This window comes from Thermobia domestica, chromosome 7, assembly GCF_964235325.1.
Source record: "Thermobia domestica chromosome 7, izTheDome1.hap1.1, whole genome shotgun sequence".
NCBI lineage: Eukaryota > Metazoa > Arthropoda > Insecta > Zygentoma > Lepismatidae > Thermobia > Thermobia domestica.
In genome coordinates this window covers 235,663,379-235,683,526 of record NC_137460.1, presented here as the reverse complement: position 1 = coordinate 235,683,526, position 20,148 = coordinate 235,663,379, and the positions used below count along the sequence as shown (strand labels likewise).

At 37.6% G+C, this 20,148-nt stretch overlaps 1 protein-coding gene across 1 annotated transcript in view; it reads right to left on the bottom strand.

The window, feature by feature from the left end:
* The window catches only part of UQCR-C1 (Ubiquinol-cytochrome c reductase core protein 1), a 67,343-nt gene that overhangs the window by 41,043 nt on the left and 6,152 nt on the right, over window positions 1-20,148 (bottom strand). The window contains exon 2 of the mRNA XM_081765981.1: window positions 8,220-8,441. Within this exon, the coding sequence (XP_081622107.1) occupies window positions 8,220-8,441 (222 nt within the window). The remainder of the gene's footprint in view (window positions 1-8,219; window positions 8,442-20,148) is intronic.

Genomic DNA, 20,148 nt, shown 5'->3' with positions numbered 1-20,148 from the left:
TTAAGAGGAATCTCACTACTTACTTCAAAACTTTGAACACAATTATAATTTCTTATCTTATTATGTTTATTTATCTTTGACAATGATTTCAGAAAAGTCTCAACCAACTTCCAACTTTCACACCAGTAAAAATGGGAAGATAAATGATGGACACACTATGGCTTAGTTTACCACTTAGACTTCAAAAAATTACACCTGAATATGGAGTGTCAGTCGCATTTAAATCTTCTAAAAGTCTAGTGGTCATTAACTGGCTATAAAAATTATTACGTGGATGATAAAGTAAATTCGGGCGTACACCAAATCAGATGTAATCATCCGCATAGCGAAGAGATCACATAAACTTGGATAAAGAAAGCCAAAGATTAATACGCTATGGTAAAGACAGTAACGAGGATCGAAGGAGACTTACGTGTACGGAATACAGATAGCCAAAGTTACCCATTAAGATGTTAAGTACTGACTTCACTGAAGAACTTGGCCGAGATACTTGCTTTAGCTTCATATTGCAAATAACAGAATTCAAGAATTCACTTTCATGTATGGGATATAAACAACTGTCGTTAAAGTCGCCGTTATCCATTAAGACATTAACGGATGGACTCCATTAACGAAATCGGTCTAGATACTCGAGTTAGCTATCTATAGGGTGGCCCATACATCATGTACTCTCATGTCCAAAATGATTGTCGCATATCTATAACCGTCTTCTTGTAAGAATATAATTTGATAATGACTTTGTAGGCTACTTTTAATACTGATACTATGTGTACAATCGGGAAATGTATATTTGTGGTAGATTTCATAGGAAAAGAATTATAAATAAGAAAATTAAAACAAAATGCTGCTAAATGGACAAGAAAGTTTTATTTTCGTTATATCGTTCTTATTTACTGCTCTTTTGACATGAAAGTTTACACATACATGTCTTTGCCGATTATACACATACTAACACTGTACGAAATACCGGTCGAATTCGTTATCAAATTATATTCCTAGAACAACATATTTATACACATGCGACAGTAATTTTGAACATCAGTGCACATGTCTGACTGGCCAGTATTTGCAATTTTGGGCAAAAAGTTTCGATATGGCGACACTGTGTAGCGGATAACGGTTACTGGACTTAGAACCGTTAGTTTATGACAGACAGGACAGTGGGGCTGAGCGAAACATTCTCGAACCGCTGGATCGATTAACGTGGTCTGTGAAGTGGCCAGCTCGATCTCCCGATTTGAAACCATCTCACTTTTCCTTATGGGGTGTTTTGAAGGACAAAGCGTATCAACATCATATATGCCATTCGGCCGAACTACGGGAAGTTATCAGAGAAGAGTTCCACAGGGTACCAGTACGGGTCTGTCAAGCTGCTTGTAACAACACTGCTCTTCGTCTTCAGGCATGTGTCGCTTTGGATGGTGCATACGGAAAACAGAGATTAGACAGAATGATTATGCCCTTTAGGCTGAGGGAGACGGATCATTAAGGCGTGAATGATGACGGAAGAATCAGTGGAATGATAGTGTGGGAGAAAAGGGATAAGTCTGAGAAAACTCACAGACATGAAGTTATTCAACACAAACCCACTTGGCCGGGGATAGAATCAGGGACCCTACACATCAGAGGTAAGTGCTCCACCACTCAGTCACCGCTCCCCGAAATAGAAGTAAAGAGGGTTATCGTGCGGAGCAAAGCATGGACGGAGGTATTAACAATACAATCTTTTAAGTTCCATTGCGTGATCCTAATAAACCAGGATTATCAAAACACTTATGTGAATCTACGCATTCCATTGACGACGTGAAGATTATGTAAGAAAACTTTGATCCATATTCAAATATTATTTCATCAGAATATTATTAACTTTAGATAGATGATGGGATTTTATAATAATTCAATTCACCATCAAAGATACATTTTCGTACATACAATTGTATGGTGCACCAAAACTACCACGGAAATAGCTTTCAATGAAATCGAAAATACGTAGAAAAGCTACGTATTTATATATCATCACTAATATTAGTTTCTAGATGACGGTGACAACATACTGATGGTTGAGTGCAAGTAATATATGCTTTCATAAGTGATGTAAGTTCTCTGTAACTACACAGCAATATGTTTAATGGTGTTTGGGTCATACTACTTTATACAGGCAAATAAGACACACAGAAGGTTGTAAGGAACCTCTGAGCTCAAGAAGGATTTGAATAAAGGACTTGTCAACGGCTGCAGATTTATTAGTTGAAATTACTATTAAGGTAAATAAAATTCACGCAACGAAGTAGGAAATTATAATATTTATTACAGAATATATATGAAATGCGAACATTAACATATAAACTATAACGCTTCCCATACATTTATTGCAAACATCCGAAGTTGGAAGCACGTCAGATGTATGGGTTGGCAACGGTCAGGCGGCAACCGCAGTACCGGGTTGTTGGTGTTTTAGAACGAACTCCGTATTACGTCACAAGCAGAACAACGTCAGTATGCAGTGAACTACACACATACTGTAAAATCGGCGAGATCTCTGATTTCCTAAGAAGATAAATTGTTGGTGCTCGGTTATCTGGTGCGAGCACGACGGACAATGTCCAAAATGACGATGGCCTACAAACTCATGGCAAAAGGGAACAGTGATCGGAAGAAAACTCCCAGTGACAAGTCCCGCTCAGCATTAAAGCAGATTATCACTTAAAACCGTCACACGACTGCGACGCAAGAGACGGAGGAACTCAAGCAGCATGTCCCACAGCCTATGTCGACAATGACAATCCGCCGCGAGTTACATGACAGATATACCAGGTCGGGTTGAACTGGCGAAACCACTGTTAAGAGAGACTTAAGCACGAAGCCAATGATGCCCCAAACACACACCATGCACAGATTAAGACTGAAAACTGTCATTAGGTCGGATGATGTAACGTGTTATCTCATTTTCCGAGGTACCAACGTTCTGGCACACCCACATAAATTCATTAACTTGCATTTTAGAGGACCATGTGAATTCAATGGTGCAGATGTTTCCGAACAATGACACCATATTTCAGGGTGATAATGCGCCTATTCACGCAACTAGAGCAATTGTGGTGTGGTTTAAGGGACATCAGGATGAAGTTGAAAACCTCTGACCCGCCAAATCCCCAGACGTGAACATACGAAGGTTGTTACATAAATACTAAGTCTAACCAAGAAATACCGGAATTAGAACTAGACATGCGCCGTATTTATTTAACCCTCCTATGATGTCATACCAAATTTAGTATTAACATCGACTTTTATTCTGTTGTTACAGGTCCAGAAAGACACAAGAGTGAGCAAAAGGAGAAATTTGAAGGGGATATTGTTATTGAATATTTCCACAAGAAAGGTTAAAAGTCGCAGGAGATCCATGCCGACATAGTTACCACTTTAGGTTATAGTGCCCCTCCATATGTCACAGTGAAGAAATGGGCAGTCGAATGTAAGAGGGGGACACCCCCCATTGAAGATGACACTTGATCAGGAAGGCTCGTGGAAACATTAACTCAGGAGAACATTGACAAAGCGCATGAAATCATCATGAGTGAGCGGCGAATGACCATCAGGTAGATTCCTGAGTCAGTGGACTTATCTACTGCAAGCCTTGGCCGAATTATCACCCAGCATCTGGGAATGAGCAAGGTTTCCGCGAGATACGTGCCAAACACGATTCATAACAGTACATGAGACCTGAGTCCACCATTACCAACCAGAATCATAACAAAGTTCCGAACAGTGGAAACACCCTTCATCCCCCCTTTCCACTCCGAAGGCCAACTCAGTACTCTCAGCTGGAAAGGTGATGGCTACAGTTTTCTGAGATTCAGAAAGGACAGTGATGGTGGATTATCTTAAAAAGGGGCGTACAGTGACAGGGGAGTCGTGATAACCGGCAGATGCATCATCAAAAGCTGACAGTAGGTGTGCTTCTCCATCAAGACAATGCCCCTAGCTACAAGTCAGTCATTGCAATGGCAGGAATTCATAATTGCGGGTGCGGATTGGTCCCTCACCAACCTTATTCACCTGATTTGGCACCTTATGATTTTCATCTTCTTCCGAAGCTCAAAAAGACGTTAGAAGGTACTCATTTTGACACTGATGATGACGTCAAGTATGTCGTAGATGAAATTTTACACGCCTTTAACAGATCACTTCTTACCAGCAGCACTAGCGCATTTGAAAATCGATGGGCAAAATGTGTTGACTTGTCAGGGGACTATGTTGAAAAGTAACAACATTCATCAACTCTCTGCTGCTCCGTTCATAGGTAGGCAACTTTTGCAACAACGGTCGTATTTGAACACTTGTGGTCCGTTTTGGATACACGAATCTGGCGCAGATTTTCGCCTCATTCCACTCTTACGGAACTGAATGATGCACTGTACTGCACGCGGTATGGTGTAATATTCAACTTGCTATCATTCATATATGCAACTCCATTAAACGTAACATTAGAGTTGTTTTGAGCGCGAAAGCTGATCCAACATCATATTAATCCGGTAAGTTGCACTTCTGTCAAGTGTTTACATTAAACTGATACGTATCTGTAGCTGGAAGAAAGGAATTCCAAACGGGAACAGAAAATGAAACATAGTAAAAACATAAAAGAAATAATAATAATGTAGCATCACTTTGATTTTCGGCACTTGTAAAAATCATTCTAATTATAAAGTTCAATGTACAATGTTCAATCAGGCTAATGCACTAGCAACAAGGAAGAAAAACTTGAACTTTAAAACAATACGAAGTCATTATACTCAAACAGAATGTAAATGCAAACGCATGAATATGTTGTAACGTGAAAATGTTAAACAACTGACACTGTAATTTACTGTGTGTTTTCAAAGAATGCTTGGTAGAATCACGAGTTGTCAAGAAAATCTTCTTACGTACACATATTGAGCAAGCCATCAGGTGACAAACGTCTGATGTTAAAATTATAACAAAAGAACCCAATTCAGGACCGAAAGGAACAATGAAAACACGGAAGTGTTAAGTCGTATAAAACTTCATGATTGAGAGATTTCGTGGTCTTTCTACTCTTGCAGGATCTTGCAGGGAGTCTGTTAGACGTGGTCTTCGTCTTTAGAGTTTCAGCTGCAACATTCTAATAATTAGGCGTTGGCTGTTGGTCGCCACTCAGACAGTACAACTCTGTTTCTTGTCTTGACATTGAGTCAAATCTAGATACTGAATGTTAGTTATTCTACGCTCAAAGCTGTAAGCCAATATAAAAAGTCACTTCTTAATCTGATTGAGTCGACATAAAGAGGAAGACAGAAACCATTACCTTCATCCGGTTCATCGCCACAGAGTTGGAGTCACCAGGTCCATCTATCCGAAGTCAAAGAAGAAGAAGACGGCAGAGGTACTCCAGGACCAGTTGGAAGTTCACGGTTAGTCTTGTTCATGTGTACAGTTGCATTCCTTGGTAAACCGTGTATTCTACCAAGACACTTGAAAAACACACTTTCCAAACATTTCTAAACAACTGAGAATCACATTAAATTTCTTAGAACCAAAATGCATTCATGTTTTCATTCACACATTATACAGCGAACCACAAGGGGTTAGACTGGTTTGGATTTACTACTCCCAATGGAGTGTGGGTGGAACGCGCTCACTCTCATTGATATTGAAAGTAGTCTATTTCGCCCCTAATTCATACCAAAGAGGGGTGCAGCGAAAATAATAATAAGGCATAACAGTAAATTTTTTGGTAAAACGTTTGATCGCATCAGATGGGGAATGGAACAAGTAAAGAAAAAGAAACACAAAACAAAGTCCTACTCGTCCCAATATTTTTTTCCCCTTTCTTCATTGAATTCCACCTACTTATAGACTGGTAAACTACCAGGTGACCCTGTATTGCAACACGGCACAACCTGCATGTCTGTCTGTTCACAGTACATTTTCATTATCATGATTTAGAGTAGCTCATTTTTTATTCTTCCCTGGAGATTCTTTCGTTCCAACTACATACTATACATATGCGAGAGTTACAGTAATGTTTTGCGAGAGGTACAACAATGAAATCTCATACATCAAACTTACAAGAGTTTAATTTAAAACGTGAGTTTATGTGTCTGTTAGTGAATTGTCTTATGCACTGGGAAAGCCTAGCACTAAACAGATTTCTCTGACACATACTTGGTAGATTTTGATGCTGAATATTCCAGTTCTGTGCCTTTGATTATTGTTCAACCATGATATAGTCTTGATTGGTGGTGGGCTATTATTTCGGAGACCAAGTAATCCTATAGAAGTCCTGTAACGTTTATGTCGAACACCCTCCGTTTCGGCAGTGTTAAACTTGAAATGAATATTATTTAAATCGAAGTCTGGTAAACGCAGAGTATAGAACTTAAGTTATGTCCATGATGACTATGAACATAGATCTTGCGTCATTTACTTTCTGAGTACCACTGGACTGAACTGAACTCTCTCTGAAATTACCTAATATTTTATATTAGGATCTTTGCTGAGGTTGATCATCTAAAAGCTCGTGGACGTTACGTAAAGCCACGTGCAGTAATAGAACTAGTTCGAGTCCGTTTTCCAGAAGTTCTGGAACAAATTTCGGAATTTATGAAGTAAAAAGTATGTCTGTCCCAGCTTCCCGTAATGAGTTCTAATTATGTAAGTGAAGCTGTAATCAGCGCGTAAGACGAATTCACAGACATGATTGTATAACAGAGTTTACATCATCATCCAATTCTTCACATAAAACTGTTTGCAAGTAAACTTAGTTTCGTATTTTCTGATGTTACGTAAACTTATCCAACGAAAATGAAAATTAGATTTAACTCGAAACAAAATCTAAGAATAGGACTACCACAATATATATGCAGGTGTATATTCCAGAATAAATTTCGGAAAACTTTTTTTTTTTTTTTTTTTTTTTTTAAATATGGGTGTAGTGGGGCTAAAACCAGACAAAAGCAAAGTAAATTCGAACATCAAGATAATGTATGTTAGTTCCGAGGCTTCCCACTGGGCCTGTTGTTAAGAGTCGAAAAAATAATCAACAATAAGGAAAACAACGTTAACGTATTCATTTTTTAACGTACTTGTATAATATTGTATAAGACAAAATAATAACTTTACCTCAGTACGTCTTCTATTTTATGTTCACCCGAATTTTCAGTTACTTTTGCCTGTTGCCTCCGAGTAAGGATGAAACATTTTGGACAAAAAACGAGATTTCACATTTACATTCATACTGCTTCTCAAAATTTATAGTTTAATGCCTTGCATTGCAACAAATGGAGCGATAATATAGAAGTTTTCTTACAGCTCAAGTTCACTATGTATTTGTAGCTTGTTTTTCATTATTTTGTCAAATATTATATGAAACCAAAATTGAAGAACTTTGGAGGTGTACCCAAGTAATCATCATTATCATCATAGGTATTCTGTCATTATTAGCAGTCACCTGCTGCAACTGAGAAGCTTCCATGCTCTACGATCTTCCGCTAACCTCTTTGTTTTCATGTGCGATTTCTCTGTTTTGATATCGTCCATTAATTGTATCTCCTCCTCTTCCTGCCACCATACCCTCTAAAACGTCCCATATGATACAGTTCCTCTCCCAATAAGTTTCTCTTCCTCTTCTTAATATTTAACATTGTTTTTTTATTTTTTCTACCCCACCATTTCTAACACCCTCTCATTCATTTTCCACTCGACCCATCTAATTCTTTCTATTTTTCTCCACACTCCCCTTTCGAAAACTTCCAGTCATTTTTCATAATTTTTGCGTAATGTCCATGTTTCTTACCCATACAGCACAATACTTCACACGAAGCACTTTATGATGAGTCTTTTTCTCAACTCTACCCAGTAAAGATAAAAAAACCTATAAGGAACCACGAATTTTGAAGAAACACTATGAAGACCACAACATGAACATAAGCAAGTGGAATCTCATTTCTCGTCGAAAATTTTTTCGTCCTAGTCAAAGGTAACAGACAAGAGTTACCGAAAATTCGGGCGAAAATAAAAACGACGACGTACTAAAGTAAAGTTTAAATTTTATTTTATTGTACATTAATTTATTCCTTACCTTAACCAAATGAATCTTCTGCATTTTCAACATGTTAGGACAATGTGAAATCATGGGAAGAATAATATTGTTCACTCATATATTATAAACAACACTTTAAAAAAAGTAATATTGTTCTTACCTTAAATGCCATATGTTCAAGAAAATGAGCAACACCATTGTTTCTCTCATTCTCGTATCTGGAACCAGCATCAATCCAGAGCCCAACAGTAGCAGTTGGCGCCCCGCTGTCCTCTGAGGCCACCTTCATCCCATTATCTAATACTGTGCAGTATGTCGGAGGAACATTGATCAGCATCTCCTTGTACGCGACACCTGCTGCGCTTGCCCATCGTTGCGGGTACTGGAACAAGGAATACATACATTAGAACATCACAGTAGTAAAATTCAATGGGTTTATGTGACATTGTGAATATTGAATACAGATCATCCTCTGAATCTATATGAAAAAGATACTCGCTATCTCTTTACTACTTTTGCTCTATGTAGAACAATACTGAAACCGGAAATATTAGTAAATTCCTATTAGTATCGGTTTTAGTACAAGGATAAGGATGGAAACGGAATCTAAAGAGAATAGATTTTTAAAAAAGCTGCTCGCTATTTATTGCTGTTTCTGCTCTATAGCGATAAAAGTTGAACCGGAAATGGCTCGTTTCTACTGTTTCTGTTTTTTTTTTTAATTTTTTTTTAAGTGTGAACAGAGTAGATGGATTCTATTGTTGGGATGCTGAATCGTTTCCAGAAAAACAGCTTATCGCTATCTATTATCGTTTCTGTTCTATGACGACTAACGTTGAGACTGGAAATGGTTAATTTCTACCACTTCCGGTTTCAATAGAGAGTTCATAGATGAGATGGAACCTATTCTTGGAATGCTGAATTGATTCCAGAAAATTGCTTTTAGATACCTCTTTCCGGTTTTGCTCTGAGGGAAGAACATAGACTGAAAGTATTTGAGAACAAGATCCTGAAACGAATATTCGGACCTAAGAGGAACGGGAATGGGGAATGGCGGAAACTTCATAACGAGGAACTACATAATTTATACTGTTTACCCAACATTGTTAGGGTCGTCAAGTCTGGAGGCTTAGGTGGGTGGATCATGTAGCTAGAATGGAAGAAAGTAGAAACGCTTTCCAAGTCTTGACTGGAAGACCAATCGGAAAACGACCATTAGGAAAACCTAGTCGCAGATGGGAGGACAATATTAAGATGGATCTCGCAGAGATAGGAATACAAAGTAGAAACTGGATCAAATTGGCTTAGGATAGAAGTCAGTGGAGAGTTTTTGTGAACGCGGCATTGAACCTTCGGGTTCCATAGGCCATACAGTGAGCGGGTGAGTTAGATTCCTGTTTTGCTCTGATAGTTGCTGACAGATAGTCAAGCGGACATAGGTGCTCGGTAAGACTTTCGATACTTATGCACAGCACAGTTTGGAGATTAAAAAATTCAGCACTCAGCAAAGTATCCAAATGTATACGTAAGTGTTGATTCTTTTTATTAGGTATGCATTCCATTAGTACATGAAGTACGTAATATCTCCAATATTCTTGTTCTCTCCCCAATTTTACTAACTGTCTCTCAGTGGATTTCGTTCTACTCAGATAACGTACACTCCTGTGCGGAAAATCCTGTGTATATAATGCATGGTTGAATGAAGAAAATGGGTTGCCCAAACAACAGGAGTTGTGGTACAGTCTATGTGCTCTGAACAGCTAAGTTCCGACTACAACAGTGACAGAAGGTATGAATGTTCAGGAATTTGAATCGGTAAAATAGTGGTTAACACATCCGCAAGGCAAGCCTGACACTCGGGTTCCATTCCCAGTCTACTCTGCATATTTTGACACTCTGTATACCACAAGAGGCACAAACTAGTTTAGATAATATAGAGGCACACTCCTACCCCAAAAGGTACACACTTAACATCAATATGAACACTATTTTTTAACTTTATTAACTACCTAAAAAAAGATCTTTGGGCATTACTCTCGCAGCCCTTCGAAAAACATGTTAAGCACATCGTTCCTATAAATCCTGAGATTTCAAATTTCGCAGTGGGAAAATAATATAAAATTTACGGAGAAATTAACAAAAATTACAAGAAAGTATGATATAACAAAGTATGCTAGTCTACCAAATGTAAGTTACCATAAAGTAAAAATGAAATATTTTTTTTCAGTTTAACATCCAACAATTATGCCCTTTAGGCTAAGGAAGACGATGATTAAGGCATAGAGATGGAAGAATTGGCGGAATGAGAATGTGGAAGTACCGCGAGAAAACCAAATTGTCACGATGTTTACTCAGTTGGGGATCGAAGAAGGGACCCCCTAGCACCAGAGGGAAGTGCTCTACCACTAAGCTATTGTGCTCCCTTTAACGTAAAGTAAATTTCTTGTAAGCTTAACTTGTGTAATCCAATTTCTAAGAGAAATAAAATGTTTGTTATGGTTCCGCATCTCAACCCATCCCCTTTCTTTAGCACGTTTGTAGCGAAACGTGCGCTTGGTCTCTTCAGAGTCCTACCTTTACAGCGTGCAAGCGAACTGAAACGTAAAGTAGCGTTGCAAAGTCACTGCTAAACCAGTAATGAAACTTTATTAGCGGGCATCCGTTTTTAAACTTCATCTACAGGATATTAGCACCACGTTAATTATTTGTGACACGCACGTCGAGTGTTTGATTGATTGAGTCAGATCTTTGGTCATCTGTACCTGTCACGATGAAGATCCGACCAAATGTGGAGCCGCGGTGGCTCAGTGGTAGAGCGTTCACCTCTGGTGTGTGGGCACCTTGGTTCGATCCGAGCTCGCGCCAAGTGAGCTTTGTGGTAGACAAACACCGTGTGCGTGGGTTTTCTCGGGATTCTCTCGTTTCCTTCCACTTTCTTCATTCCACCGTTCCATTAATTTCTCATCATCACTGTCTCTTTTAGCCTAACCGGCATAAGCGTGGGACGTAAAACTTCGATATTTCATTTCGTTTTTGTTTTTTTTTACCGACCAAATGTGTATAATACGTTTCCCAAAAGTGGTAGTATTATCAAAGTATTATCATTATCTATCATTATCAAGATCTATTACTATTATCAAAGTAAAATAAAATTAAGAATAGAAACCGTAGCATGAAAACGATACAATATAGAAAACAAAACGACAAAAGAAACGTTAGAAGAATACATAGCACATATAACAGTAACATTAAATAAATAAAAAATAAAATGATATAGAAAAATGTAAAAAAAAAAAAAATAGCAACGAAACAATAGACATGCAGGAGCTAAAAAAAGGTTCAGCGAACGTGTGAGATCAGCGATACCAACGAAGTCAAAAACTCGAAAAACAGAAAGTAAATCATCCCGCAATGTATGGTCAAGTGTACTAGGCAAGTCCGTGACGTTACCTGAGATACGAGTGGTAAGGATATTTAACAAGAATGTGCCAAATACTCAGAAGGACAACACATTTCTCACAATACGGACAGCCACCTGATCACAATATGAAAGGCTGAGATGTGAGTGCCCGATACATACATCAAGACGATTAGCATGTGAGTATGTCTACCAATGTTCCAAGACTGAAGTCACAACATTAAGTTTGTCGTTCGCCTGGATCCAATACACACGTGTAGAGTTTGCTCACGATTCTAGATGAAAACACTTAAAGAATGATGGAGAAACAAAGAGGTGCGAAGTTTCAACTGACAAAAGCCGCTTGCAACGCTTGTTCGACTCGATATCAACTTCGTTCATTTCATACTGATGTATACGGAATCGGGGAAGAGTAACAATTTGGGGTTTCGACGCAAAGCCCTTATCCATTATCACAGTAAACTCTGTAACTCTTCTGAATATATGGTTATATCATTTTTAAAAAGTATGGAATTCAAAACAGCTAATTCGTCGAAAGTACTACTTTTGCGTAGTGTTGCTACGTGGGGGCACACATATTTAATTCTTTCAAAATCATAGGTCTTTAAAGGAAAATTGTCGTCTTTCATTTAGGAAGCTGCTGCTACTACCCTGATTATCTCAGATCATGGTTTGTGCGATTTTATCTTTAAAATAAATCAAGTTTTGAATGACATATATGCATGTGTCACACTCGTGCATTTTCCAGGAAGCAATTCCGGTGTCCTTAGTAGGATCCACGTAACAACAGGTTTTTAGAATTATCGAAATACATGTAAAAGGTATAGAGATAAAAAAAAAAAAAAATTCCTGTGTATATTCCAGAAATGTATTATCAAAGTGGTAAAAAAAAAAAAAAAAAAGAGAGAGAGAGAGAGAGAGAGAAAGAGAGAAGCAAAATATGTAATTTAGGAAACTCCTGATCGTACCGTACGTATCTTACAAAAGACCATTCCAACTTAGTGAAATCAAAATTGATCTATGATCGCTAGCACTGGATTCAGCACTAAAAGAAATGGAGAAAAAGAGGGCGTTTGGTGGCAAATTGTATACAGGGTGGGAGATAAATGAGGGCGAAGTGCGAAGATAGAACATAGAAAATATCTAGAAATGCCATGTTAATTTTGAAACGAACAGAGGGATTGATGTTAAATGTTGGTTATGAGGAATCCATGTAGAGCTCCACTTTATAGGAGTAATGTGAATCACCAATTATAGAACTGCTTGGTCTCACGTGTGATGCTTCGGAAGAATTCGGCAGGATTCAAGAAGCTACCTTCCGAACGTACAATTGAGAAAATGTCAAACAAGAGAAGTGCATCAACAATGTTGCCAAACTTTAGAAGACCTGGCGAACGAGCGATAAAGAAACAGCACTTAAAGAATTACAACACCAACATTAATAATTATTGAAATTAAATGGTAACAGTAATAGGAGAAAAATATAAAATAACTACAAAACGAAACTTAGCGGTAATCTGACAACGTTTCATGGACAGAGATTTAGGACTAGCACACACCCACGCATTCTATCGGATGGTGAATTTGGTAGATCTAGGTCAAGCTTCACGACTCCGTGAGATCACTATAGTAGGTACGGAGAGCTTTTTCGAAATATACAACGAAATTGTGAAATTAAAGAAAAACAAAAATCACTTATGCTCCTGTTCATAGCCTTATCACTATAGGTTCATAGTTCGTACGCCATTACATAGAGAATGAAGCAGGTTTCTGAACACCACATACATCGTTAATAAAAGAAAACTGACCGAAGTACTAAATATATATTAATCATACTTATATAACGGCAATGTAACATCAGACATGTGTCTCATCAAATCGATGTTACATTGCAGAAACGGTTACACAAGTATGATTAATATATATTTGGTGCTTTGGTCAATTTTGTTTTATTAATGCTGTGGAATATTTCCAAAGTAATAATAAGCAAGATACCATATACATATGTCGCAATCCATAAGTACAAAAAAAAAAGTCATTTTCATTTTTTTTTTTTTTAAATTTCGGCGATCCGGTCCCAGCAGCAAGATCACGTATATTCATGGAAGGTACCCAAAAAAGATGCAGTTCTAGGACATCAGGGCTGTTAAAAACCGTTAAAAAAAGCCCAGTGGGTTTTATTGGGCAATATTTTTTAGCTTTATAGGTATACTTAATCCATATCCGTACTTAAAATACCATTTAAGCCAAGGATCTTATAAAATAGAGGATCTGCCCTTACAACAAAATCTCGAAGCCAAACGTCACAATTTCGCTACCACTACTCTGCCCACTCCACCCAATAGGATCGCCATGTTTTGAGTCAACAATCATGGCGGAAACGAAAGTAGTCAATCAGACGTACCGATGCTCCGTTGTTTTTTTGGCTTCATTGATTTAATAAGATGAAGATACATATGGACAGATCTTCTATTTTATAACATCCATGATCTATCGTACACATGAAAACTAAGGAATCCCTTGTGGGGACGCGATGGTTCACCTCTGGCGTGGGCTCCTAGTTTCATCCCAGCTCCCGAGAAGTGCGCTTTGCGGCAGGCAAACAACGTGTGCATGGATTTTCGCAGGGTTCTCTGTTTCCTCCCACTTTACTCCTACGATAAACTAAACGTTCAAGTTATTTTTGTACTTCAATTGTGTTGAACTTAACATTTTTTTTCTGTTTTCCCTGCTTCTTACAATATTTGTGATTCACAGCTTTCAACGTTTTAATCAGGTCAATTAAATTTTTTTCATACACTTTCTACTGCTGCTGCTGCAAGGTACAAAAGATATCCCGCGAAAAACATGATTTTTTTTTTTATTGTGACGGATAATATGTAATCCAAAGGAGCAAAAATTTCTACTATCCTTCTTTACATCTAAAAACTTGATTTTTGGTATCAAATCATGTGGTACGTGATGTGCTGTTCATGCTTTTTTTGTTTGACCGGTGTGGAGAGCAGGAAAAAAAGAGAGAATTCGTACGGAAATCATATGCGAAATTCTCTCTTACTACCCCTTTACCTCCGGAATCTTGTATCATACTGATTTAAAGAAAATTTAATGATATGCCAAATAAATAATTTAGTGAGAATTAGATAAAAATCGGTAGATCCAAAATAAAATGTTTATATAATTTCTATAATTCCATTTCTGTAAGTGAGAGTTCCTTATTTAAAGTCCTGTAGCCCCTTTCGGACTTTCTTTGATATGTGGATTTACGCATGAGTTATCTGCTACCTTAGTTTATCAAAGAATAGGTGTGTGATTACTTTCGGATGAGTAGAACATCTGGCACCAGCAGAGTTTGCCCAAGTGGGCCCAGCCCGAAAAAAACCCAGTGGTTTTATTCGGGTTGGACCCACCTGAAAAAACCCACTTTAAAACCCACCTGGGTTTTTGACCTATTTCTTAACATATTATTGGTACAACTAAGGTGATCACATTGTAAGTGATTTTCATCAGATTTTAGACTTTCCTTGGGCGAATTAGAGGCTTTCACGTTAAGGTAGACAACAACATTCAACATACGATCTTCATAAAGTTCTGAATGCACTGAATGAATTTTAAAAAAATACCTTAGCTTGAGATAGTTATAGAACAAATTAATGTGGGTTATGCTTATAGCCTATTTGAAGTACAATAAGCAATTTTGTACTTTAGAAAATATTTTCCGTGAATAGTGTGCTCGTCGACACCAAGGGACGTTATCACTCATACATTTGACGGGTTTAAGGTCATAGGTGCCGGTAGTAATAGTACATATGTAAATACATTAGTAAAACTATTAGCATTATTTCTTACCTTTGATGTAAAACACAAGTTTCTTCAACTAAAATTTGGTTTTCCAACAATAACAGTTTAGTTCAGTCATTTGTTGCTACTCTTCAAATAATTATTCTGTAGAATCAACACCAGCAATAGCGTAAAAATTCTTGTCAAATTTAAGAAGCTTAATGCTCGGGGTTCCGAAGACTATGTAACGCTTACTATTTCAAGTGCTGAGTTCAAATTTCCGTACTAGTGGAAGTTTTGATGTACACGCCGTGAAAGAAGTGCTCGGGAAATTCCCGAATTAAACGCAGAAGGATCGGAAATGAATACTTCAACAATAAAACTATTTATTTTACGCTTAAGCCTGCCATACGTCCCGTTTTTGGGCCCGTGTCCCGCGTCCCCGTAAATTTAGTCGGGACAGGGAAATTTCCATTTTTTTTTTAAACTCCGTTCCATTTCTGCTATCAATATCAGCTTATTCGAAAAGTGAAAAAAAAAAAAAAAAATCTGACATTGGCTGGAAATTCTGTAATTAGTGAAAGAACAGTACGCTGTTGCATATAACAGTTTCGAGGAAATTACACCACCCTGTTCGACTTGATAGCGAGCGAAATTTAAAATGCTACTGTTTCCATTGCAGTTTATGGGAACTCGGATACTCTCTGGTACATTATATATATATATATACAGTGGCGTATTTACAATTTTGTTTCGGGAGGGGCTTTGCTAACTTTCGGGGGGGGCTTTGCCTGGAAATGTGAAAATTCTGCAAGATATTTCATTTACTTTACTATACTAAGTAAGATTTCGGGGGGGGCTTAAGCCCGGAAGCCACCCCCCTAAATACGCCACTGTATGTATGTATGTATGTATATATATATATATATATATATATATATATATATATATATATATATAAAGGCTTTGAATGTTTCTACATTTACAAACACAGGGAAGATGACTGACTTTTTCTCCAACAACACATTAGATAAGTTAACAAGAATTATAATCTTTTTCAGAGGCTAGGTCATAGAATTGTGCTTTGGTCCAGGTCTTAGAAAAATGGAAATCTGACAATTACACACGACGCAAGGAGAAAAATCAGCTTTTCATCAGATTAAACTGACGAACGTAATTTTGGCAAATACAGCCATGTAAATAAATATTGCTAAACGCGCGAAGAATATTGAAGGTAGATTGTACCAGACATTTGGCATTTAAATAATTTCCATATTGTTTTCCTGTAAAGCATTTTTATAGCACATCATAAGTTTTTAGGCATCTTCAGTCCGTACAATTAATTGCGGGGTACGAAGAGAGAAAAACAGCTGCTGCTTAGTGAACTTTCACCTATTATATTCCGGAACAGGACGTTTTGCGTCACGTTTCGGCGCTGGACGTTTGGGCGCAAAGCCGTTTAGGCGCCAGACGTTTGGGCGCGAGGTACATAGTAAAAATCACAATTTACGACATATAAAGTAAGCTAGGCACTGAAAACTTAGCGCGAATCAAGATATATACATTTCCTACACTTCTATCTTTATCTCATCTCATTTATCTGTATATTTTCTATCTCTATCTTATTTATTCATCTACATTAAATAGTTTAATGCGTTTGTGGCATTTGTTGCCTAACCTCGTCATGGATTGATTTTTCGCTTGTTCACGATTCTTGTACTTCTGATTTAATTTTTGTATTATATAAGAAAGCTAGGAAATAAAGGAATCAGACGAACTGTTAATTTTCTTAATGTTAATTAAAAACATATTGATTTAATTTTTGCATTTTTTAAAGAAGTTAATAATTACATACTTATGAATATTAAAATTCGTTTTCTTTCGTATTACGTTTGCCAAACTCTTTTCTTCCTTAAGTCCAATAAAGAACTATCAATAAAAGATTTCCGCGCACTCGAATTAAGAGAAGCGGCCCGGCGTAGCGTAGTCGCTAACGCTCTCGCCTTCGGTGCGAGCATTCCCGGGTTCGATTCCCGGTGGAGGTACTTGGTCGAAAAAGTGTAATACGCTCTTTGAGGCCAGCCACCCTGAATGAGGTTTTTCTGGGTTTTCCTCATTCACACCAGGCAAATGAAGGGGTGATACCTAATTTATAGGTCCAGGCCGCTTCCTCCTTTCCCCAATTCTTTCTTCCTTCCCTTTCCCCGGACAGTGTGCTCCCTCAAACGTGACGGGCTAAATGGCCTTAGATGCCGAGAGCAGAAATCTAAAAATCCTAAATCCTAATCGAGTCGAGGGAAAGATGTTAATACACGGTGTCTAAGATACACGGTGCAGTTTAGGAACTGCAGTATGCCGTATTTCTGGTATCACTTTTTTTAAATTAACATTCCAATATAAAAATCAAAACTTAACACATTTATTTGTGTCCCATTTTAAGCATTTAATCTGCATTAAAGGAAGTGGCGAAAGGAAAAAAAGAACGATTTCAAAGTGAAAAATAATAGTTAATTGTACATATATTGGTCATTTAGCCACTAGAAATGCGTTTGACATTCACACTCATTGCATAACTACAATAGAAGGCCTGCTTTAAGATGTTTTTTAAATGGAATAGGCTCACTATGTAAGTAATGCAATCAATCATATTTAGTCTGGTCTACTTTACTTACCTTTGGCTTGAAAAGTTATCAGATAAAAAACACACTTAAGTTGAAACTTAAATTCACAAAATTTAATTGTTAATTCAGTTTTTAGAATTTTGAAATTCCAGTATTTCTACTATGTAAAACAAAAGCCAGTATAATTCAAGGACTTCCACTACAGTAGACACCTTGTGATATCTTGATTCGAACTTAGTACTCAGCGCCTAACATAATGACTTTTTAATTTAACTCACGCCCAAACGTCTGGCACCCAAATGACTTCGCGCCCAAACGTCACGTACCGTTATATTCTTGGAAAAAAAAATAAATAAAATAAAATAAATAAATAAAAATAAAATAAAATGAAATCTTTTAGTTTGTCTCACGGTTATGCCTGCTATGCTTAAGGTGACGGTGTGATTAGAAATGAATGAAATGACGGAATGAAGACAGTGGGAGGAAATATAAGAATCCCGAGAAAACCCACGCACAAAGTGTTTGTCCACCACAAAGCTCACTTGGCGCGAGCTGGGATCGAACTAGGGACCCCATGCACCAGAGGCGAACCCTCTACAACTGAGCCACCGCAGCCTATTATACTTTTGTTCATAACCAGGCTACAGTTCATTGCATTGTGTTGGAAAATTGATGGGGGGGGGGGGGAGGTCTGAGGTGTTCCGTATTCTCATGAAGAAAATATGGGATGTTTATTTACGCTGGAAGATGTTAATATCATACAAGACATTTTGAAACATTTATTTATTTCATATAACATGAATTGTATCTTTGTTTTAAATTAATAGACCCCTTTTGGTATTCACATTTGCCGAACGTCAGTCAGGCTTCTAGATGACTTGATCTACATGTGTTCGTTCGTCTGCCAATCTCCTTCATGGTTAAGGGGTTAGTGTACGTGTCTTCGGCGTGGGAGATCCGGGTTTGCTTCTCGGAGGGAGATCTTGTGGTTCGGATTTCATGTTAATCAGTAGGTCCCGTCTCATATAGCCTCGCTGCTGAAAGGGACGTTAAACACAAAATCAACTCAACTCGTTTGTCTGCCTCTACCCCACACACTACAGGGTACAACTTTCGGCCTTTTAAGTTAAAATTTTCAGAGTACAAGCACAAGACACTAAATTTACTGTATAGATTTTGGCGGCATACCAACGTAAAATGTCAAAATGGCGGCCATTTTTTCAAAACAGCGAGTATCCGCGCTACGAAGCGCAATTTCCAGTCTTTTAAGTTGAAATTTCGACGGTGGAAGCACGAGATATGCTAAATTTGCTGTATAGATTTTCTCAGAAATTGAATGCAAAATTTCAAAATGGCGGCCATTTTTTCGAAACAGCAGCGAGTAGAAAATTGTTGCACGTTGTGACAATGACAATCTTCAAATATAAATCTCATTTTAACACTTTTACCCCAAAGACATTGAAATATTTCGAAAAAACCCGATTAAACCCGAAAATACCCGAAAAAAACCATATGGGCCCGGGTGGGTTGGGCTTTTTCAAACCCTGGGCACCAGAAAGAATGCAACTCAGAAGACCTGCAAGAAAACATAATTAGTACACTGGTACTTACCATATCTGTTGAAACTCAGCTTAGAAGAGAACAACTCTAAGATAATTGAGGTGAAACAGATTTATTCCGTTCACTCACTATTAAACTTCACAAATAAAATATAATTATGCACACATATTTACACTTCACGAAATAATAATAATAATAAAAACTTTCTGACATTCTCTAAAATGTCTTCATTAGAAAGTTAGCTTAACGAATTAATATTTTAAAATCACTTCTGATAGGCATTTATTTAACAGTTCTCTTCTTGATCTTCGGGAGAAGTCTCTCCGTTATTCGACTTCTTTTTGTTTTCATAGATGATACATGTGATGTAACGTAATCTCGTCATCGTCTACAGTCTTTCACATGCTTCGTTGTGCATGCAGATGCTTCATTTGTATTCTGTTACTGCGGTCATGTCAAATGCGTTATAGGTTTTTTTCGAGAAAAAAGTGATACGAAATAAAATTCTTTTATGTTATCAACTTGTGTGTGTTGAATTGATACGGATGGTTATAGATAATGTTTCAGTGTGAGATTATTCGACCTTAAGTTGCTTTCTAAAAGTACTAGAGAGGTTTGAGAAAAGACTTCGGGTCTCATCCTAAACGAAGGGAAAATCTCAACCTACACCTCTTCGCGGTAGAAAGTGGTAACATCTTAGGCCGCTAACGTAG